Genomic DNA, 23,911 nt, shown 5'->3' with positions numbered 1-23,911 from the left:
TACGGTTTGAACACAGTGTGATTCGATGCGAGTTTTAGGTCTAATTCCATTGAATTCTATTAGATCATGCTTATCAAAGTCCTGCATGCTGCTTCTTTCACAAAATGCACGGTCTAGTAGACGTAAATGGGATTGCATCTAAAACTGTGTGTAGAACGTGCATACAATTGCACTGCTCCTAAACCGATATGAACATGCCCTAACATGTTGATTAAGCTCCTTCTTTCCACCCTCACCTTCCTTCATTGTTTTTTAAAATTTTTCTCCTTCCCTGGCCCTGTTCGCACTACAATGCTGGTGTGATGTGCGGTGTAGAAAATCGTAGACAAACTTCATTGTTCTGCAGCGCATTGCAAAACACTGCTGTGCATAGGCCATGAATGAAGTGTAAATTTGTCACACTGATGTGAAGTTAAAGTAGAACTATAGGCAAAACTTTTTTTTTTCATTTTGGATAGAGTAAGGGAGGGTTATAACCCCTGTCAGATATTTTTTTTGCCATCTGTATCCCATTGTGGAGATTTCCCTTTACTTCTTGTCCCATAGCCAAACAGGAAGTGACAGGAAATCCCTGCAAATTAAGGGAATCCCTTGAGGACCCCCAGGTCACCAGAACTAGTGTCCTCATTGGAAGATTTCCCCTCTATTACTTTTCTGGGGACAACCCAAAATTTGAGATCTACTTTTACTTTCACTTTCAATGATAATGGTAAACAGGACAAATAGAGAGGGGGGATTTCCTTAATGGGGGCACAGACAGCAATAAAAACTGTCAAGCGTTCTAATCCCTTTCCACTTTTTCCAAAACTAACAAAAAAATGTTTTGCCTTTAGTTATATTTTAAGGATGAATTTCATAGTAGGGCTGGCGAAAAAATTGATTTAAATCTTGAATTGAGTTGAGAGGTCAAATCGATTGAAATTTTAAGCAATTTGTTTTTTTTAGATTTTTTTTTTAATGCGCCGGTCCCGAGGAGCTGCGGGCAGGAGTTTTTAGGTAAGGCCGCAGCTTTGGCCTAGTCCACGAAGCCGGACGCCGTGAACTAGGCCGAAGCCGCGGCCTCGCCTAAAAACTCCTGCCCGCAGCTCCTCAGGACCGGCGCGGTGTCCAAAAAAAAAACTCGATTCGAATCGTGAATCGAGTTTTTTTTAACAAAATCGCAGATATATTTTTTTTTTTTTTTTTTTGTGAAAATCGCCCAGCCCTATTTTATAGGTATAATCTTTTTAGATGATGACCCACGGTGGAAGCTGGAAATCACTGCAGTAGTCTCTCTTTTTTTTTTTTTTTTGTATCAATACAGACATTTCCTCCAGAGCTCAACCTCCCTCCCCAATACTTTCCACCCCCCGTAAAAGCAGTAAGTGTAATATCGTCTATACACATGTTGAATGTTGCCTGTGTGGGGAAGTCATCCTGCAGGAGGACCTGTCTAGAGATCGGTTTGAATCTAAATTCACAACCAATTCACTACATCCTGTCATCTCCATCCATTCCTCTCATTCACTCATCTTTCCATCTCTCAAGGTCTATTTTCTTTTAAGTCATTACCCGACCTTTCAGTTTTTTTTCCAGACTAGTAGACATTACACAATAAAGCCTCTAGCTTCAAACCAGAGTTTCCAAATCAAGTCATATTTCTTTAGCGCCCCTTGTTTTGTATATATCAATTTCTCCTTAAGAATTACCCGATTCATGCTGTTCAGCCATTCCTCACTGGACGGAGGCGACGCCGACTGCCATCTCCGGGCGATCAGGCTCCTTTCTTGGAATAAGCATCTCATAACAGCTACCTGGGTATTTCCTAGATTTCCCACTCCCTCCACTAATCCCAATAGGCAATGTTTTACATCCAGCTCAATGGAGGATCCAAACGTCCGGTCGATGACTCCCGTCAGCTCCGTCCAGTAACGGAACAACTCCAAAACATCTTGAGTCCAGCCGACGGCCGAACTGAAAAAGTTTCCAAGGAGTATAGTAAGTTCTATACAGCAAGAACAAATGTTGCATCCTCTGAGAGGGCGACAGCGAGACCAATGGAGCCAGTTCCAAAATTCTTTTCCACTGCGATTCAGAAATGTCTCCCACATCTGCAGTACTCTCTACTATGTTGATTGCCACAATCTTCCAGATCCTGTGCTGAACATCTGGCCTTTTGCACACTGACCACAGGGCTCCGCTCACTTGGCACCACCACTTTTCAACAAACACCTTGTATATTTTTTTTATTGAATACAATGGAAAGGCAAGCAGGTGGTGTCATTTAAAGGGTAACTAAAGGGGTTAATACCCGCCTTCCCAATGGCCCCTCACCAGCACCGGCATCTTCTCCTGTCTGGTGGTGGTCAGCTGTCATTCCAGCACACAGAGACCGGCTTGGTGCTGCTTTTTCACCAGAAGGGAGATCAGCAGACAGATGCTTGCTGATCTCCCTCTGTTACACTAAAAACTCCTGCCATGATGGTCATTAAAGCGGAGGGCTGCTGAAAAAAAAATATTAAAAGCCAGCAGCTACAAATACTGCAGCTGCTGACTTTTAATATATGGACACTTACCTGTCCAGGGAGCCCGCGATGTCGGCAGCCGAAGCCGATCCGTCCTTCGGCTCTCGGCTGCTGCCTCCTTCCTCCTTTATCGATCCTGTCTCTTAACCCTCTGGTCCTTTTCAGCTACTGCAACAGCCAGGAGTATTTTTTAAATCCCATTCTACCAGCTGCTATTAATAATCTGCACTGATAGACAAATGGTTAAACTGAAAAATAGTAAACAGTGCAATGCACTGAAACAGAGCATATCATTGCCTGGCACAACAAACACTAGGCAGCACACTAAGTGGTAAACCTCCACATTTTACTATGCATGAAGTGCCAGTTCTAGCCAGCAGTGCCTTGCACTTTAAGACCCCTTTCACACTGGGGCGGTTTGCAGGCGGTATTGCGCTAAAAATACCGCCTGCAAACCGCCCCTAAACAGCCCCCCGCCCCTAAACAGTTTAGGGCTTTCACACTGAAGCGGTGCGCAGGCAGGGCGGTGAAAAAAGTCCTGCAAACCGCTTTTTTGGAGCGGTGAAGGAGCGGTGTATTCACCGCTCCTGCCCATTGAAATCAATGGGACAGCGCGGCTATACCGCGGCAATACCACGGCTATAGCCGCGCTGTACGAGGGATTTTAACCCTTTTTCGGCCGCCAGCGGGGGTTAAAACCGCACCACTAGCGGCCGAATACCGCTGCAAGAACGACGGTACAGCAGCGCTAAAGATAGCGCTGTTGTACCGCCGACGCCCCCACCGCCCCAGTGTGAAAGGGGCCTTAAAGAAAAAACAGAGAGTTTACCCTTCTTTTCTTTCTTGACGACAATTCCTCTGTTCCTGTACAGATTAAAAGTCAAGGAATGGATTTTCGCTCACTTTTAGCTACAGTGACAGAAAGTTGATAACTCTCCCCAGTGGGCCACAGACCACAAAAATGACTGGTTACTATGTGTTACTGTACATTGCGTTTTAGTGCTGACAGCTACAGACCAGATGTATAAATATGTCTTACATTCTGCTTATAGCCCTTATCATTTTGTCTGCATTAAAGCATAATTGTAGTGCTGAAAAAGGTCTTTGTTACATAGGGGGAACTCTCTGGCCCAATCCTTTCCTACTGTATGGAGTAGAAAAGTAGGATCAAACCTATCATTTGCTGTCAGTGTCAGACGAGTATTGTGGCGTTATTAATTTCGAGGACTGGCAGATATTAACAGCCACTTGGTCTGTGTGCTCATCTAGAGCTTGCCTTACTTTTCCTATTTGGTTATTTTTGTGTGTGCTTTTTCCTTCTAGATATATCACAAGTGTCTTTTAGCAGCCCTTTTAGTCAAGAGACATGGGCCAGCAAAGTGAAACAACCTCCAAAAGTTAGGATCCCTCCAGCTACCTCCGTGAAACCTGTGTGTTCTTCACCTAGCATTGCTAAGGATGCAAAATCACAGGGCTGGAATAAGGTAAGTCTCCTTTTTTTTTTTTTAAGTAGAAAAACTGGAATAGAGCTAAAACCCAAATGGGTCAAGCTACTATATCATACTTTATAGTATAATATCTCAATCTGATACATTATGCACATTGCTTTTTACTAAGGTGTTTGTCTGCTTTTAGGTAATATTTGGATGTTCTTCTACTCCTTGTTGCATTCTATATAATTTAAAATAAATAGAAAACTCAACAGGGGGAGTCAGAATTCTTCATTGTGCCCACAGTAGGTGTGCACACCCAGTAGTTCAAACACAGCGATCTCACTAACGGAGTCCTTGAGATTGTCAGGTGGTTTAACTTGCCAATAGCTACCAAAAACTGAAATATCAGTTTTGGGTGGACTGTCCCTTTTGTTATAAAATGGCTTTTCAAAGGCATTCTGAATTTAAAAAAATTACCAATATTTAATATTGGCAAAATTGCAGATATTTTAATATTTGCAATCTACTAGACTTAAAAAGTAAATCTTTTAGATATACATATAACAACCACGATGATGGCACTTGCTGAAATTGGAAGGTTGCTCACACAGTGGAACTAGTTCAGTCCAAAGAGATGTGTAATTATGACGCAAATAATGAAAGGGGGGGGAGGGGAAGGTTTTAACCCAATAGGAATGGGTTAAGAAAAGGGGTTACCATAAGCAACAGTGTAGTCATAGGATTGGAATTACATAAAATCAGCTTTATTTAATCAATATAAACATTAAAATTCACGTGTATACACACAGTACTGTGAATATTGCAAAATTAGTTAATCAGGACCGCGGACAATTATCTAGACAGACGGGACAAACAATACATAAAAAACATGAATTGACTCAGTCGGGGCGTATTGCATTATACCTCAGTGGCCATGAAGGGCTATCAATTAGCCAAATTGTGGTTATCAATATTATGATCCACTAAAAATAAATGATTAATTTAGATCAAGAGACGGTCACCTGTGGCATAATGCAATAAAGGGGTGGAGAGTGCAAAAAGGAAAGACGCATGTGCTGGGCCAAAATAGTGCTAAAGGTTAAATTGGATTTAAAGTTATCATGGGTGTGTATTCAAAATGGTAGTACTATAGGTCCAGTAAATGTAAGTGGTAGCAAAAAAGAAGATGGTTTGGTAATTCAATGAATCAATCCTTATTGAAAAAATGGGAATTCCCTATTCAGGCGATTTAGGGAGGAGAAGCAGAATCACAAATAATCAATCAGAACATGCTAGTGAGTCTTGCTGGTAGTAGTAACCCTATATTAGCTGCTGTTGTAGCGTGCTAAAAATCCAAGAAGCATTAGTACTTAAGTACATATGGTGTGTATGTACGTTACCATCTCCACCAGTGGCTGAGCCGGTTCCAAATACTGTGTTCCTCGGAGGTAAGCTGATAAATCCCGTGTCACGTCTGGAATCCATGTCCAGGAAATGCAGGGGGGAGCCGTCTGTGCTGAGACGCTGGCTTAGAGTTAGCTTAACTGCAGCGATCTTGTGGATCAGGAAATCCTGTGACTGTATGATGTCTGTTGCTTCTAGAGCCTGCTTCAATCGTAATCTCCCCGTTAGCTTAGTGCGCCTGACGCTCTCCTCCGTGCCCGTAGCGCCCGCTGACTGAGCAGCGTTGTGACGTCAACGCGTTTCGCCGTGGTTCAATGACGTAGCTTCATCTTGGACGTTTATTCAAATGAATTAACTGAGTCAATTCATGTTTTTTATGTATTGTTTGTCCCGTCTGTCTAGATAATTGTCCGCGGTCCTGATGAACTAATTTTGCAATATTCACAGTACTGTGTGTATACACGTGAATTTTAATGTTTATATTGATTAAATAAAGCTGATTTTATGTAATTCCAATCCTATGACTACACTGTTGCTTATGGGAACCCCTTTTCTTAACCCATTCCTATTGTGTTAAAACCTTCCCCTCCCCCCTTTCATTATTTGCATTAGTATTAAGGTTACAGCAAAGGGTTGAGGATTGAGTACGGGTCATAGCACTTCTTTGACCCAGTACAGGTGGTACTCACACTTCCCTTCCCCCTTCCCCCTTTTTCCCCCTCCCCCAATTTTTCTGATGTGTAATTATGAGTCTGAGAGCTCACACACTTCTACAGTGTACACACAACATGAACACAAATTAACTACACTACATTATTATATCATTGTTATTATTATTATTATACAGGATTTATAACGCGCCAAGAGTTTGCACAGCGCTGTTGCAAAGGGGAGATAATACAGCAACAATACAATTCAGTACAAGAGGGTTAGGAGGTCCCTGCTCCTGGAAACTTGCAATCTAAATGGGAAGGGCTGGTGGAACAAAGGGTAATAACTGTGAGAGATGCACTGATGTGAGAATGAAAAAATGTGGTTATTAGCTGAAGGCAGGATATGCTTTCCTGAAGAGATGAGCTTTCAGGGATCGCCTAAAAGTGGACAGAGTTGGAGATACCTGGACAGATTGGGGTAGGCAGTTCCAGAGGATGGGGAGAGGCTCTGGAAAATTTTGACTCAAGTGGTTAAGTGGATGTAAAGAACTGATGTAAACTGATCCGTTTTTTCTTTGAAAAAATGTGACTGAACTGATGAAACAAACTGCAGGCATGTGTGAAAGGGGCCTTAGGCATGAAGGTAGTAAGTATGGGGGTGATCAGCACATGTTTTAGAGGGGAGGGGAAGGTGCCACAGAGGGAGATATTGAAGATGTGAGGGAGCAAAGGATAAAAGAAGAGGGTGACCGTAGTAGTTGTGTGTGTCTATTCAGACCTGGAGCCGTGGTTCTGCCCCACCCCCTCTCTCTCCTCATTGGCTCACTGACTTTGACAGCCGCGGGAGCTAATGGCATCCCGCTGCTGTCTCAGCCTAAGAGGAGGGGAGTCCTGGACAGCCATGACTCATATGCAACATCACTGGATCAAGTTGGGGCTCAGGTAAGCATGAGGGGGGCTGCTGCACACAGAAGGTTTTTTATCTTAATGCAAGGAATGCAGTAGGAGAAAAAACCTTCTGACTTTACAACCACTTTAAAGCTTAAAACATTTTCTCGAATAGTGAGAAGTGGTACAACTATTTTTATCTGAGTCCCCTATGCTGAGATTTCCCCTCCCCTGCTGTCACAGTGACAAGAGGTCAAAGTACAGAGAGGGCAACAAAAGTACTCATTAATTATTAGTATGGGAAAAGGTAACAAAAGTGCATCCTTTTTAGTGAAAATAACTTACTTTTTATTTTCCCATTTCAGAAGTTTTTCTCTCACTCATCTGACCAAGCATGTCACAGCTGAGTAGTCTAAACAAGAGTAAACAGCTCAGATCCCATGATGCCCTGCTGTGCGTAATACTGGCAAATATAATTCTCAATCAAGGAACAGGGTCATTTATTGGTACACCTTGGGCTCAAGAAATGATCCCTTTGATATCCACATTGTTTCTGCAGACAGATTTTCCAAATCAGCGGAGGAATGCATCTAGAATCCTTTTAGCCACTATCCTCCGAATCCATTAAGATCACCAGGTTTTAAATGGGTATTGCAAAACTCTGAATTACTTCACAACTTGCATTTTATACCTTACATTCTAATATGTAAGTTGAATCCAACTATATACAGTGTCTTGAAAAGTATTCATACCTCTTGAAATTTTCCACAGTTTTGTTATGTTACAACCAAAAACGTAAATGTATTTTATTGGGATTTTATGTAATAGACCAACACAGAGTGGCACATAATTGCGAAATAGAAGGAAGATGATAAATGGTTTTAATTTTTTTTTTTTTTTTTTACAAATATCTGAAAAGTGTGGTGTGCATTTGTATTCAGCCCCCCTGAGTCAATACTTCGTAGAACCACCTTTCACTGCAATTACAGCTGCAAGTCTTTTGGGGATGTCTCCATCAGTTTTGCACATCTAGAGTTTGAAAAATTTGCCCATTTTTCTTTGCAAAATAGCTCAAGCCCTGTCAGATCAGATGGACAGCATGTGTGGACAGCAATTTTCAAGTCTTGCCACAAATTCTCAATTGGATTTAGGTCTGGACTTTGACTGGGTCATTCTAACACATGAATATGTTTTGATCTAAACCATTCCATTGGAGCTCTGGTTGTATGTTTAGGGTTGTTGTCCTGCTGGAAGGGGAACCTCCGTCCCAGTCTCAACTCTTTTGCAGACTCTAACAGTCTCTATCTTCTTCTAAGATTGGCTTGTATTTGTCTCCATCCATCTTCCTATCAACTCTGACCAGTTTCCCTGTCCCTGCTGAAGAAAAGCATCCCCAAAACCTGATGCTGCCACCACCATGTTTCACAGTGGGGATGGTGTGTTCAGGGTGATGTTCAGTGTTAGTTTTTGTCCACACATAGCGTTTTACTTGAAAAAATACGAGAACCCCCTATCGGGGCTTTTAAGCAAAAAGCTTAAAAGTCCCGATAGGGGGTTCTCGTATTTTTTCATGCACTTTATGGAGTGTGCGGCCTATCCGTCTACACTCATGTGAGTGCTTTTTTGTTGTTTGACATAGCGTTTTACTTTTAGGCCAAAAAGTTCAATTTTGGTCTCATTTGACCAGAGCACCTTCTTCACATGTTTGCTGTGTCCCCCACATGGCTTCTCGCAAACTGCAAACCGGACTAACCAATAGTTGTCCTGTGGACGGATTCTCCCACCTGAGCTGTGGATCTCTGCTGCTCCTCCAGAGTTACCATGGGCCTCTTGGCTGCTTCTCTGATTAATGGTCTCCTTGCCCGGCCTGTCGGTTTAGGTGGACAGCCATGTCTTGGTAGGTTTGCAGTTGTGCCATACTCTTTCCATTTTCAGATGATGGATTGAACAGTGCTCCATGAGATTTTCAAAGCTTGGGAAATTTTTTTTATAACCTAACCCTGCTTTAAACTTCTCCACAACTTTATCCCTGACCTGTCTGGTGTTTTCCTTGGACTTCATGATGCTGTTTGTTCACGAAGGTTCTCTAACTGACAAACCTCTGAGGGCTTCACAGAAAACCTGTATTTATACTGAGATTAAGTTACACACAGGTGGACGCTATTTACTAATTAAGTGACTTCTTAAAGCAATTGATTCCACTAGATCAGGGATATGCAATTAGCAGACCTCCAGCTGTTGCAGAACTACAAGTTCCATGAGGCATAGCAAGACTCTGACAGCCACAAGCATGACACCCAAAGGAAGAGGCATGATGGGACTTGTAGTTTTGCAACAGCTGGAGGTCCGCTAATTGCATATCCTTGCACTAGATGTTGGTTAGGGGTATCGGAGTAAAGGGGGCTGAATACAAATGCATGCCACACTTTTCACATATTTATTTGTAAAAAAAAAATTAAAAACAATTTATCATTTTCCTTCCACTTCACAATTATGTGCCACTTTTGTGTTGGTCTATCACATAAAATCCAAACAAAATACATTTATGTTTTTGGTTGTAACATGACAAAATGTGAAACATTTAAAGAGGTATGAATACTTTTTCAAGGTACTGTATGTTCTCAACAAGGAAATTTATTTCAGTATCAATACATTTCTGTGTGTCTCTGATCTCCAGAGACCTTTAAAAACTTCCAATATATCTTGACTCTGGACAACTCATAACATGCTGTAATTGTATTGATTGTCAGGTAAAATATAGTAGCTTATTTAATGAACATTTTTTTTTTTATCCTAGATGTTGCCATCTCCTAATTTAGCTACTGCAACAGAGGCTGAGGAAGTGGTTGCAAAGAAAAAGAGAAAGAGAAAGAAGAAAAATAAACAGAGTCCAAACGAACACCCTGAAAATGTAAAGTTTGCAAATGAGAACATTGTTATACAGGAACCCCCAAAATTTCAAGTAAGTTGTGAAATTATTAGTATTTATTTATTTTTTTTATCTGGATTAAATGATTTCAATTCATAAATGTTTGTAATATATTTGTATGTATTCAAGATAACCTGTCTGCAATGATCGGATATTTTTGAAATTTCTTGCAAAAATGCACAAAATATTGAATAAAAAAAAACATTTAAAAGATTTAGCTGACCACATATAAATTCTGGTTTAGATTTAGTCTCAGACCAGTGATAAATACCAATGACTATGCAGTGTGTGCCTGTTTTTAGTATAGTTGGTTAAATGGATTGTTTAGTTAGGCAGTCACACCACACAAATGGTACTTATTGGAAGGCAGAAGTTTTTTTATCTGCTTTCTATGCATTTATATAAAAAGCCTTCTGTGTACATCAGCCCCCTTAATACTTACCTGAGCCCATCTCGATCCAGCAATGTTACACGGCCATGTTGTGTGAGCCATTGGCTCCCTCTGCTGTCAATCAAAGTTGGTGAGTCAATGAGGAGAGAGGGGGCGGAGCCGAACCACACACAGAGTAGTGGCTCAGCTCGGGTGCCCCCATACCAAGCTGCTTTCTGTTGGGGCGCTCAGCAGAAGAGAGGGGCCAGGAGCACTGGCGAGGGACCTGAGAGGAGGATCTGGGCTGCTGTGTGCAAAACCACTGCAACAGAGCAGGTAAGTATAACATGTTGAAAACCAGGCCTATTTCTGACATTTGTTGTTTTACAAGTTAAAACCCGTACGTACATACATACATACAGAGACCCTAGAGCAGGGATATGCAATTAGCAGACCTCCAGCTGTTGCAAAACTACAAGTCCCATCATGCTCTGCCTCCGGGTGTCATGCTTGTGGCTGTCAGAGTCTTGCTATGCCTTATGGGAATTGTAGTTCTGCAACAGCTGGAGGTCCGCTAATTGCATATCCCTGCCCTAGAGAATAAAATGGTGATCATTGAAATATTTTATGTTGCACTGTATTTGCGCATCGGTCTTTCAATTTTTTTTTTTTAAATACACTTCAATGAATAAAAAAAAAAAACTGTAAACTTAGCCCATTTTTTTTGTATAATATGAAAGATGATGTTACACCAAGTAAATACTGTAGATACTTAACATGTCTTGCTTTAAAATTGCACACACTCGTGGAATGGCAACGAACGACGCTTTAAAAAAATGTTACCGGTTACCTGTTTAGAGTTACAGAGGAGGTCTAGTGCTAGAATTATTGCTCTCGCTCTAACGATCGTGGCGATCCCTCATGTGTAGTTTGTACACTATTTACATTTGAGGGAGCAACTTATGTATGTGTTCGCTTTGGTGCATGAGCACGGAGGGATGGGCTCTTTAGAAATTTTTATTTTATTTATTTTTACACTGTCCCTTTTAATTTTTAATTCTTTTTTTTTTTATATCACTTTTATTGCTGTCACAAGGAATGTCAACATCCCTTGTAACGGTAAGGCAGTGACAGGTACTCTTTATGGAGGGATCTGGGGTCTATAAGACCCCAAACCCCTCCTCTGCACTTGGAAGTATTCAAAATGCCAAGATCAGCGTTTAACCACTTCAGCTCCAGAAGGTTTTACCCCCTTCTTGACCAGAGGACTTTTTACAATTTGGCACTACGCTGCTTTTACTGATAATTGCATGGTCATGCATAGAGCTTTCTTTTGGTGGTATTTGATCACCTTTTTTGCGATAAAAATGAAAAAAGACCGAAATTGTTGAGAAAAAAAATATTTTCTACTTTTTGGCATAAAAAAAGTAAAAGTTATAGCGTCTACAAACTAGGGTACATTTTCTGGAATTTACGCAGCTTTTATCTCATCCCCCCCCCAATGACCCCAATTTGGAAAGTAGACACCCCAAGCTATTTGCTGAGAGGCATGTTGGGTATTTTGCAGACCTCGCTTTTTGTCACAAAGTTTTGAAAATTGAAAAATAAAAAATTTTCTTTTCTTTCTTCATTTTCCAAAACAAATGAGAGCTGCAAAATGCTGACCATGCCTCTTAGCAAATAGCTTGGGGTGTCTGCTTTCCAAAATGGGGTCATTTGGGGGTGTTTTGTGCTATCTGGGCATTTCATGGCCTCCGAAACTGTGATAGGTAGTGAGGAGTGAAATCAAAACTTTACGCCCTTAGAAAGCCTGAATGCAGTGCTTGGTTTTTGGGGTTTTGTAAGCGGCTAGACTGCCAAAAAGTCCCACACATGTGGTATCCCCATACTCAGGAGAAGCAGCAGCATGTATTTTTGGGTGTAATTTCAAATCTGCCCATGGCATGTTTGAGCAATATATCATTTAGTGACAACTTTGTGAAAAAAAAAAAATCATTGTAATTTTCCCGAAACTTGTGGCAAAATATAAAATATTTAATGGACTCAACATGCCTATCAGCAAATAGCTTGGGGTGTCTACTTTCCAACTTTAACTGCACTTATGGGACTCGCCACGTCACCACGTGTTACTGCAGTGCTGGTTTGACTACGACCAGGATTTACTAGGCCGCTGGTGCTTGCCAGTTCACCAGAAGGATGAGTGGCACTAGTACTGGCTCTCTGCTCTCATACGAGAGCCCTGCGGTTCTTGCACCTCAACAACAGAACAGGGTCGAGTACACCTGACCTTAGCAGGGACCACTACTCCGTCGTCAGAGCTATCTGTCAGGGTGCCGCTACTGTCTACTGGATCATATTCTGAGCCTCAATCTGACAGATGGGTGACTTCCTCTTCACTCTCATCTGTCATGCTCAGAAACGTGTAGGCCTCTTCACTAGTGTACCTTCGATTGGACATTGTGGCCTCTAAATTTACTGGTACAACTAGTGAAACTCACAGGCAAAACGAGCACCTGATTGTCAGAGACTGCTTAAAACGCTACCAAAAAAACTGTTAGCGTTCGCAGGGATCAGGCCTGACTCAGCGAACGCTGCAATTATGTGTTTTGTAAGTGACAGTGATCGATTGATACTGCACTTGGGTGGGCTGGGCTGAGGGGCTAAAGGCAGGTGCTAGCAGGTATCTGGACTGATCTCGCTAACACTGCATTTTTGGGAACCCTAAACTACTCGGGATGCTAGTATAGATCTGATCAAATATATTGATAAGTTCAGACACTATACTACTAAGGGAGGTGTATGGTGCGTGCGTGGGTGTTAGTGCTACTGGCACCAATCTGACGCTACCTGGGGCGACGTGGACCCTAACTGATGCTAAAACTTATATCACCCGCTGAGTGATCAGGGGGTTAAACCTTTATTGAGTAATATATGGTGGGTGCCCTGACGCTTTAAAAAACAATCAAACTAACCAGTGTTACCCGTAACACTAATATGGTGATCACTGGTGATGTGGTGATCAAGGGTTAACTAGGGGGCAATCAGGGGGTTAAACCTTGTTTAGGGGGGTACCCTAAAGCTACCTGAGGCTACTAGCTGCCCTAACACTGATTAAAGTCACAAATGACAGTTTGATCAGTGAAAAAATTGGAAACTGCACTTGGTGACACTGTGACAGGGAATGAAGGGGTTAACTGGGGGGGCGATTGGAGGGTGACAAGTGTGCTGGTATTAGTGTAGTGTTGTGCAACTCACTGTTAGACATCTTCTGTCCTCTCTCTGGAATGGAAAAGAGTTCCACGAGGGGAGATGATATCACTTCCCCTGCCTGTGTTTACACTTACACAGACAGGGGAGGCAATTCATTCGCCAGAACCGATCAACAGGTCCAGGCCAGAAATCATTGGCCTGGATCTGAAGACTGATCGTTATATAACGAATCCGACCGCCGCAGGCACAGGGGGCGTGCGCGCCCCCTGCCCGCGGGAGCGAGTGACGTATGGGTACGCCCATTTGTGCACCTGTGCCATTCTGCCAACTTACAGCGGCGGTCGGCAGGTGGTTGAAAATACTTTTGATTTTTGAAAACTGCCACTGTTGGCTCCTGAGTAATCCGGAAGAACCGGAAGTGATGTTGTGACGTCGCTTCCGGGTTACTACATCTAAGAAACGATCAGTGCCAATTCTGGCTTTGTTCGGGTCTCCTGCCAGCCAGCGGACATGCCTGCTGGTCTCTTGAGTCTCCTGGTGGGACGGGAGAGCCCGGGGGTGTGGGGGAAGGCAGCAGAACATATCCTCCTGCTGCTTGTAATAACAGCCAAGCGGCTGCTTAGCCGCATCAGTTTTTACTACTAGAGAGCTGCCTGATGGCTCTAGAAAATGGTACCAGGGTGATGCCTGCAGCTGCAGGCATCACTCCGATACAACCACTTGAAGAACAGGTACATGGTTTGGTGGCAAGTGGTTAAACAAAAAAAAAAACAAAAAAAGACTTTAATATCACTTTAAAGTGGAACTTTAGTCAGAAAATGAAGTCCTGCTAGATCACTTTAGGCTGGCCCCTTATGCAGGTATAGCTACGTAAATCATTAAAAATAAGTGCATATACTGTGCACGTGCTCAGTTGCTCTCTATTTTTAGGCACTGCCGAGTTTGTAGAGGCCGATCTGCTGATAGCCTTAAAGCAGAATTAAACCCTTCTATCCTTTATAGCCAATGAAGCTGCTTCTGTTTTATTTTCAACTGCCATGGTGCTGCACATGTGATCAGTTATGACACCAGCCATTTGATGGTTTGACAGTTTGAGGAGACAAGCAAATGTGACAGTTTAAAATCTTGGCATTCTAGGAATGTGTCTTCTTCTTTTTTTTTTTTTTTTTTTTTAATTGTCAAATCAATGGATGGGTTTAGTTCCACTTTATTATTTATTGCTGTTCAGGGGCTTCAGCAAAATGGCAGCCTCCAGCAAGAAGAAACCAGAACAATGTTGGAGACAATTTACAGCACACACTAATTTTGGGAGCATAATTATTAATGTAGAATGTATGTTCCTTGCTAAAGAACATTATTTATCAAGTTGTTATGGGTAAAATTCTGCTTTAACAAAGGTTTGATAAATATATTTTCCATATCAAAGAGTAAAGCTGGAATTATCCTGTTCTTAGCTGGCTATACGCTATACAGTGAGGGAAAAAAGTATTTGATCCCCTGCTGATTTTGTATGTTTACCCACTGACAAAGAAATGATCAGTCTATTATTTTATTGGTAAGTTTATTTTAACAGTGAGAGACAGAATAACAACAAAAAAATCCAGAAAAACGCATTTCAAAAAAGTTACAAATTGATTTGCATTTTAATGAGTGAAATAAGTATTTCTTTATCGTACATCATGGGACACAGAGCAACATAGTAATCACTATGTGGGTATATAGGCACCTTCAGGTGATGGACACTGGTATACCTAATACAGGAAGTTCACTCCCTATATAACCCCTCCTCCTACCAGGAGTACCTCAGTTTTTTCGCCAGTGTCTATGGTGTTGGTCACGAGTGAAGATGTGCTCTAAGGAGCTCCAGGAGGGATCCTTGCTGGATTTTCTTCCACTGACCGGATCCATCCAAAATGCCACTGAGGCCAAGGTGGATGCTACCCGGGCCTCATATACGAAGCACAAGGTTTTGCCTGTAACACCTCTCTTTGCAGGGCTGGACCCCGTGACCCAGGGCTTTGGTCATGCTACATTACCTAAAGTTTTTCCTGGCAGGGTGCTAATACAGTTCCAAGGGAGTGGAACCCCTATAAAAGGGACCCAGTCCTTGAAGGTTTGCTAACCCAGCCCACCGTGATGGGTGAAGTTTTGATCTGTCTGTTACAGCAGTATACTACAGCGAGGATAAGGTAAGGGAAGAGGCCTAGGAACTGTAAAAAGTTCACCTTTGGTTGTTTCTTCCATGAGTAAAATGTTGTCATGCCTTAAAGTCTCCACTAGAGGGAGTAAATGCACATACCTTGATACGTTGCTTCTCAGTCAGCTCAGTCCAGCTAGAAACAGCATGTGTGTGGTCTCAGCAGCCAGGGGGGGTTTCTTAATCATGAACAAACAGCATGTTCTTCTCCCCCCTGGGGAAACTAATGGGGTTGGGAGGTACAACAGTGTTGGTACTCTCCTCCCTCCCCCCCCCCCCCCACGGGGGGTGCGGTGGCGTCTTCCTGATGTTGTATACAGAGCGGCTGAAATATCCCTCACATAAGCCATAAATGTTTTTCCCCAAAGCTGTCCATACTTGTTTTTATTCAGAGGACAGAGCCTCTCCTCTTATGGGTCTGCACTGGCAGATCCGTATGCCGAATGCCATGCGCGGACCGCTGTTGATTTAAAACAGAGGGGAGGGGTGTTTTTAATGGCGAGGGGGCGTGGCTTAGGCGCAACGCTGTGTGCGGGACGTAGAGATCACGTGGAGCACAGGGACGCAGCTCGCACCTGAGGCTTTTAAAAAGACACTTCTCATTAACAGAAAGATCTTTATCAGATGAACAAATGAAGAGGTGGAAGTCTGACACACAGGACACAGGCGCGCTGGGGCACGTAAGGGTTGTATGCAGGCATTTTTTCCAGTACAGGAAATACATTTTTACTTAGCACCAAGCTAACCTTTATATAGCGGCATTATATTGCTAGACTATTGCTCAGCAAATAGTGCATTTATTTAGTGCCTCTGCTTTTGTGCTTAGCACTATGACTTCCAAAAAAGACACCACAAAAAAGGTACCAAAAATTCCACCCTCAGGCGTTGGGAACTCCAGTCGTACCTCCACACTGTCATCCTCTCCTGAAATATCAATTGGGGCAGGCCAGGATGAGTCATTGGAACAAATTGGTGGTGCAGCTGCTTCTCACATCTCAGCCCCTGTATTTGTGACTAATGATGCATTTTCCTCCGCCCTGCAGGGCCTAGAAGGAAGATTAGCGGCTTTAATCGCATCCTCCATCCAAAGGGATAGGAAGCGCGTTAGATCCCCCTCCCCCATCTCAGACCCCCTACCAAGGGAACAGTGGGTACAGGATGAGGTATTACCCTCAGGCGATCAGGAGGAAAGGCAAACCGATTACTCCTCTACGGAGGAGACAACGGTGGATGAACCTTTTTCAGCCTTGCAATCTGAAAAATTGCTGGTACAAACTCTTACAGAGATGGTTCATTCCTCTTTCAAGCTACCCCTAACAGAGTGAGCTGAAAGTTCTGTTTCTTCTTTAGGTTCCTTAAAACCTTTACAGCCTTTTCATGCATTTCCTGTACATGCATTACTAGAAAAACCTATTTATGCTGAATGGGATCACCCGGATAAGCACTTTCTCCCTCCAAAGAGATTCTCAGCTCTCTACCCCATGGAGGAGAAATTCACCAAAAAATGGAATGTAGCAGCAGTTGATGCTGCGACTTCCAGTGTGAATAAAAGTCTAACTTGCCCAGTAGACAATGCACAAATGCTTAAAGATCCAACAGATAAAAGGTTGGAATTCCTGTTAAAATCCTCTTTTTCCTTAGCAGGGGCCCTTACTCAGCCTGCAGTCGCTGCAATAGGCATCTGTCAGTCCCTAAACGACCAATTTAGACAGGCCCTTAAGGAGGTCCCTGCACAACAGGCCCGCGAATTAGCCGAACTACCGAAGGCATTATGTTTTGCCATAGACGCCATGAAAGACTCTATTCACCAGGCGTCTCGCCTTGCGCTTGTGCTAGTACACATGCGTTGGATCCTTTGGTTAAAAAATTGGTCCGCCGAAGCACCTTGCAAAAGGCTTCTGACTAGTTTTCCTTTTCAAGGGGATCGACTATTTGGGGATGATTTGGACAAATACATCCAAATGATTTCTAATGGAAGAGTACTCTTTTGCCAGTCAAAAGAAAGTATAAACGTCCTTCATCTAAGTGGACTCTTTCCCCTGTGCCAGGGACATCCGCCTCTAGGCAGTGGCGATGGCCTCCACCATCAGACTCTAGAGGAAAGGCTCAGGGTCAGGCCCAGGCACAAAAGAAGACCTGGGGCCGGAAATCTGCAAAGCAGAATTCTAAAGCCTCATTATGAAGAGGTGCCCCCCCCTCGCCAGAGTGGTGGGGAAGACTTCTGCAATACTCAGAAGTCTGGCAAGAGGAAATTCAGGACAGATGGGTCATCTCCACGGTGTCTCTAGGATACAAACTAGAATTTCGGGAGTTTCCACAATCTCGTTTTCTGAGATCAAACGTTCCCAAAGATCCAGGGAAAAGGCAGTCTCTGTTTCGGGCAGAGTGATCATACAAATGCCCACAGAAGAGCAAGGTTTAGGGTTTTATTCAAACCTCTTTACGGTACCAAAACCAAATGGAGATGTCAGACCCATTCTAGATCTAAAGAATATAAAAAATCTAAATCGGTAGTTTCTATCCCACAAGGAAGAGAACTTCTGGCGTCCATCGACATCAGGGATACATATCTGCATGTCCCTCTATTTCCCGCTCACCAAAGGTTTCTACGGTTCGAAGTAGAACAGCAGCATTTTCAGTTTGTAGCCTTGCCCTTCGGGCTAGCTACAGCACCCCGGGTGTTCACAAAAGTGCTGGCCCCACCTCTAGCCAGGTTAAGGGCACAGGGCATAACAGTCTTGGCGTACCTAGACAATCTATTGCTAATAGACCAGTCAGTGGCTCGTTTGGAGAAAAGCGTGTACGCATTACAACCAGTTATCTGGAAAGTATGGGTTGGATTCTCAACCTAGAGAAGTCTTCCTTACAAACCGCTAAAAAGGCTGGAGTATTTGGGCCTGATCACATAGACACAGCCCAGAAAAAGGTGTTCTTGGCTCAGACAGAAATCACCTCCATAAGAGAGCTGGTGCGGATGGTCAGGCCGAAAGGAGATCCCTCCATTCCCCTTTGCATGAGGTTGTTAGGAAAGATGGTGGCTTCATTTGAAGCGGTTCCCTATGCCCAGTTCCATTCGAGACTGTTGCAAAACAGTATCCTATCTGCTTGGAACAAAATGATTCAAGCTTTAGACTTGCCAATACGGCTGTCCCCAAGGGTGTCCCAAAGCCCCAGTTGGTGGTTACTAACCAAAATCTGCTAAAAGGAAAATCCTTCAGACCAGCTATCTGGAAAGTGGTAAGGACAGATGTCAGGCTGGGGAGCAGTACTAGAGAGGACAACTGTCCAGAGACAGTGGTCAAGAACCAAAAGAGCCTTGGCCATCAACATCCTAGAGATTCGGGCAGTGCGTCTGGCTCTGAAGGCCTTTCAGGTTACGGGATTGTCCTGTCAGGATCCAATCCGATAATGCCACAGCTGTGGCCTATATCAATCACCAAGGGGGCACCAAGAGTCTCGCAGCGCAGACAGAGGTGAACCATATTCTAACTTGGGCAGAAGGGAATGTTCCTTGCCTGTCGGCAGTCTTCATTCTTGGAGTAGAGAATTGGCAGGCGGACTACCTGAGTCGTTAGCAATTATTCCTGGGGAATGGTCCCTTCACCCCGACATTTTTTGGGCTCTTTGCCAAAGATGGGGGACTCCGGACGTAGATCTTCTGGGGTCCAGATTCAACATGAAGTTAGTCAACTTTGTGTCCAGGACAAGGGATCCACTCGCATGCGGAACAAATGCTTGGGGACCCCGTGGGATCATAAAAAACCCCAAAGGTTAACACTGCGCTAAAAAAATATTAAATTGAGTTTTGAAAACATGAAAAATGATATAGAGAAGCAGCCAGCACCAAAAAGTCCAATACTAAACTCAAATTAAAACAAAATAAGGATGCAGCGCTAATAAAATGATATAAAAATATATAAATCCTAAAAGAGTGATGGTGAAAAAACTCTCAAAAAATAAAAGCTACAGCAACTAGCACACCAAAAGTGGCTGAGGGTGATAGCCCAACTGATTCTAACACAACAAACACAAAAATGTTAGTTGAAAATAAAAAATAAATAAAAAATGAAGATGAAAGTAATGGTGAAAAAAATCTCACATCGAAAACTATGGCAGATATCACAAAACATTCTTAGAATTAAATGTAAATTTTAATTAATAGAAATGAAAAACAGTGAAAAATTGTCATAAACCAATCACTAGAAAGAAGAATAAACACAAAAATCCCAATTATAAATAGTGCAAAAAATAGTCCCGATTTCAAATGGTGCAAAAGAAATTCCAACCAACAAAAAAGTCCAAATATAATGTGAAAGTGATGCTCCAAAAGGAAATGTGGTGAAAAGCAAGTCCAGGATCCAAGGTAGTTCCCACCCAAGTGAGAATTGAGGCTCCTTACCAACTATAGATGACCACCATACAGGTAGTCTCACCAGGCATTTGGGAAATTCAGGTTTCCCACTAACCTATACTGACATCCGCAGTTGAAGCTGAGATCGTGGTACTCAGAAAACAAAAACAAAGAATGCTCCCATAGTGTAATAGTTCAAACAACGTAATTTAATAAGCTGAATAGATTGCACTTACAAGATGTTTCATCCTTTGAAAATGTAACAGCAGTGGTGTAACAAAGATAAAGACTGCGGCGTCTCCACGAGTTTCCTCCCACTTACTGTGTGTGTCCCATCAATAGCCTAAGAAAAAAGTAATGACGTTACCGTCACAGGCTCTACCCTACGCATTTTGTCACGATAGGACGTCGTCTGGGGATTGGCCGATCTCGTGGACATGTTTAGTGGCAGCAGGGATAGCTGAACGTTTTGATATAAGATTTGTGTATGTGGGCTTGAAAATGAGGGAGTGGTGGCAGTTTAGAAATCATGGCCTGATTTTTCAGCTTTTGTCACCTCCCACTCTAGTTTTAAACATTTCGCCATTCGTTCCTATGGGACCAATTTCGCTGCAAAAACTACGATAATTCATGAAATATTTGGCAAAACATTCCACAAAGTAATAGCACACCAATCGGGAACAATGCGAACGTTTCGGTATATTACTGTCTATGTAGTGTAAAAGCTGTGGGAGGAGTTAGGGTGGTAAATTTGGCTATCATAAGAATAATATATATATATATATGTGAGATAACAGTAAGTGGTCTTGCTATGCAAGAACACTTAATTCTAAGAATTTTTTGTGATATCTGCCTTAGTTTTCTATGTGAGATTTTTTTCACCATTACTCTCATCTTTATGTTTTATTTTCAACTAACATTTTTGTGTTTGTTGTGTTAGACCCCGTGGGATCAGTTCTCACTGATCTATGCATTTCCCCCTATTCAGTTGCTGCCACGACTTCTTTGCAGGATCAAGCTGGAAAGAAAGCCAGTAATTCTGGTAGCCCCAGCATGGCCCAGAAGGTCCTGGTAGGCAGAAATCATAAAGATGGCGGTGGAGGATCCATGGTCCCTTCCACTACGGCCAGACCTACTCTCACAGGGGCTGATATTCCATCCTACCTTACAAACACTAAATTTAACGGCTTGGCTATTGAAACCCACATTCTGAAGAAACATGGGCTTTCCGGGTCAGTTATCTCTACCTTGATTAATGCAAGGAAGCCAGCTTCCAGAACTATATATTATAGAGTATGGAGGGCTTATGTTTCCTGGTGTGAATCCAAGGGTTGGCACCCTTGGTGATATATCATAGGCAGAATTCTTGCCTTTCTACAATTAGGGGTAGAGAGGAAGTTGGCCTTGAGTACTATTGGGGGCCAAGTCTCAGCTTGATCAGTCTTATTTCAAAGACCGCTTGCTACACATTCTTTAGTCCGGGGTTCTATGCAAGGGGTGATGCGGATTAATCTGCCAGTTAAATCACCTTAGAGCCCTCGGGACTTGAACTTAGTTTTGTCAGTGTTACAAAAACAGCCATTTGAACTGATACAGCATATTCCCTTAGTCCTTCTGACAAGGAAGTTGGTGTTCTTGCTTTCTATATCCTCAGCAAGGAGTGTTTCGGAATTGGCTGCTCTTTCTTGTAAGGAGCCATCTTTGATTATTCATGAGGACAGAGTGGTGTTGCACCCTCGTCCAGGTTTTTTGCCAAAAGTGGTTTCAGGTTTCCACCTTAACCCAGATATTGTCCTGCCATCGTTTTTTCTAAAACTATGTTCCAGGGAAGAGAAGTCACTACACTGTCTTGATGTGGTGAGAGCGGTCAAAGTCTATTTAAAGACGACTGCTCATATCTGGAAGACTGATGTCTTATTTGTACTTCCAGAGGGTCCTAAGAAAGGACAGGCAGCGTCAAAATCCACTGTCGCTAAGTGGATTCGGCAAGTTATAATTCAGACTTATGATTTAAGGCGTAAGATTCCACCCTCTCAAGTCAAAGCGCACTTTACCAGGGCGGTTAGTGCTTCTTGGGCAGTGCGTCACCAGGCCTCCATGGCTCAGATCTATAAGGCCGCAACTTGGTCTTCAGTACATACATTCACCAAATTTTATCAGGTGGATGTAAGAAGGCATGTGGATATCGCCTTTGGGTGCAGTGTGCTGCAGGCAGCAGTATAGGTCCTCAAGTCTGGGGGTGCCCTGCGGGTTGTGTCTCCCTCCCCTCAAATAGCATTGCTATGGGACGTCCCATATAGTGATTACTATGGTGCTCTGTGTCCCATGATGTACGATAAAGAAAATAGGATTTTTATAACAGCTTACCTGTAAAATCCTTTTCTTGGAGTATATCATGGGACACAGAGGTCCCTCCCCTCTTTTGGGGTTTAGGTATATTGCTTTGCTACAAAAACTGAGGTACTCCTGGTAGGAGGAGGGGTTATATAGGGAGTGAACTTCCTGTATTGGGTATACCAGTGTCCATTACCTGAAGGTGCCTATATACCCACATAGTGATTACTATGGTGCTCTGTGTCCCATGATGTATGATAAAGAAATACTTATTTCACTCATTAAAATGCAAATCAATTTATAACTTTTTTTTGTACTCCAAGAAAAGGATTTTACAGGTAAGCTGTTATAAAAATCCTATTTTGGTCTCTTTGCAAAACATGACTTCGTACTTGGTGGCAAAACCCTTGTTGGCAATTAGAGGTCAGACGTTTCTTGTATAGAAAAAATGTGGAAAGAACCCAAAGCAATTCTTCAAAGAGGACAAACCGGTGGAAAGGTATTTATCATTTATTGATTATCCAATTAATTTGACAATTACAAAAATGGTGAAAAAAGCTACAACTATCTCGAACACATAGTTAAAAAAGACTTAAAGTCTTAATAAGACACGGGTGGCCACCATTCCTAGATCACACCTTTCATATCCCTCGCTGACACACATACACAGGCAGACTAAAGCCGATCCTCAGATCGGATTGTAAGAGTAATGTCCTTAGAACACTGGTAAATACTAATACATAAATATAGATGGAAAAAGTTTCTTTCCGTAGGGAATATTTAGAGTGTTCATTAAGGATATTCAAGGAAAAGAAAGGGTTTTGGAATTCCAAATGCTAGTGCAGTGTGAAAGTTTCCTCTGTATTTTGCCGCTATATATACTATGTTTCAAAGTCTGTTTTGTAACTATCAAGTGCGTGCTGTAGCTGGAGATCAAAGACTAGTGTCAGATATTTTTCAGAAGAGCTTGACACGAGTGCCTGACTGAGTATGCTGATAGTATTTCCTTACAGAGGTAATAGGAATAGGATACAGCTCACCGTTTCTTCTTGTGTATAGCTGGTCACAGCCTTAGGCATCTAGTCTTGATATCTGTGATCCATTGTCCCGGCGGCTGTGGAAAGGGCCGGATACGGGACGAGAGGTGAAGGTGGTTTCATCCGTAAAGGGTTGATGCAGTTGTCCGTATCGGAGAAAGGGGCCTCAGAATCTGCAGAGGCTCACCGCAGATGATGGACCGAGACTATACCGCCAGTGATAGTTACATCAGTTTCCAGTTTCCAATGAATAATGGCGGCCCGAGGAAGGTAGAGGGGGGGGGATCAGGCTAGTGAATGGGGGTCACCGTGTCCTCACCACAGATACCATGATAGCATCATGCTTCCATGTTTCGCTTGGTTTCAAGCTTCTTCAGATGCTCTGAAGAAGCTTGAAACCAAGCGAAACATGGAAGCATGATGCTATCATGGTATCTGTGGTGAGGACACGGTGACCCCCCATCCACTAGCCTGATCCCCCCCCCCTCTACCTTCTTCAGATGCTCTGAAGAAGCTTGAAACCAAGCGAAACATGTAAGCATGATGCTATCATGGTATCTGTGGTGAGGACATGGTGACCCCCATCCACTAGCCTGATCCC

At 42.8% G+C, this 23,911-nt stretch overlaps 1 protein-coding gene across 2 annotated transcripts in view; it reads left to right on the top strand.

The window, feature by feature from the left end:
- SECISBP2 (SECIS binding protein 2) overlaps window positions 1–23,911 on the top strand; it is a 62,058-nt gene that overhangs the window by 3,209 nt on the left and 34,938 nt on the right. The window contains exons 2-3 of one of the 2 annotated variants that reach the window (XM_073632949.1): window positions 3,828–3,988; window positions 9,680–9,844. In XM_073632949.1, coding sequence (XP_073489050.1) covers window positions 3,828–3,988; window positions 9,680–9,844 — 326 coding nt within the window. The remainder of the gene's footprint in view (window positions 1–3,827; window positions 3,989–9,679; window positions 9,845–23,911) is intronic. The other variant, XM_073632950.1, reaches the window with a different exon arrangement.

This window comes from Aquarana catesbeiana, linkage group LG01 (assembly GCF_042186555.1).
Source record: "Aquarana catesbeiana isolate 2022-GZ linkage group LG01, ASM4218655v1, whole genome shotgun sequence".
In the NCBI taxonomy this organism is placed as follows: domain Eukaryota; kingdom Metazoa; phylum Chordata; class Amphibia; order Anura; family Ranidae; genus Aquarana; species Aquarana catesbeiana.
The sequence above is the reverse complement of the archived record's forward strand: the minus strand, read 5'-3'. Positions and strand labels throughout refer to the sequence as shown.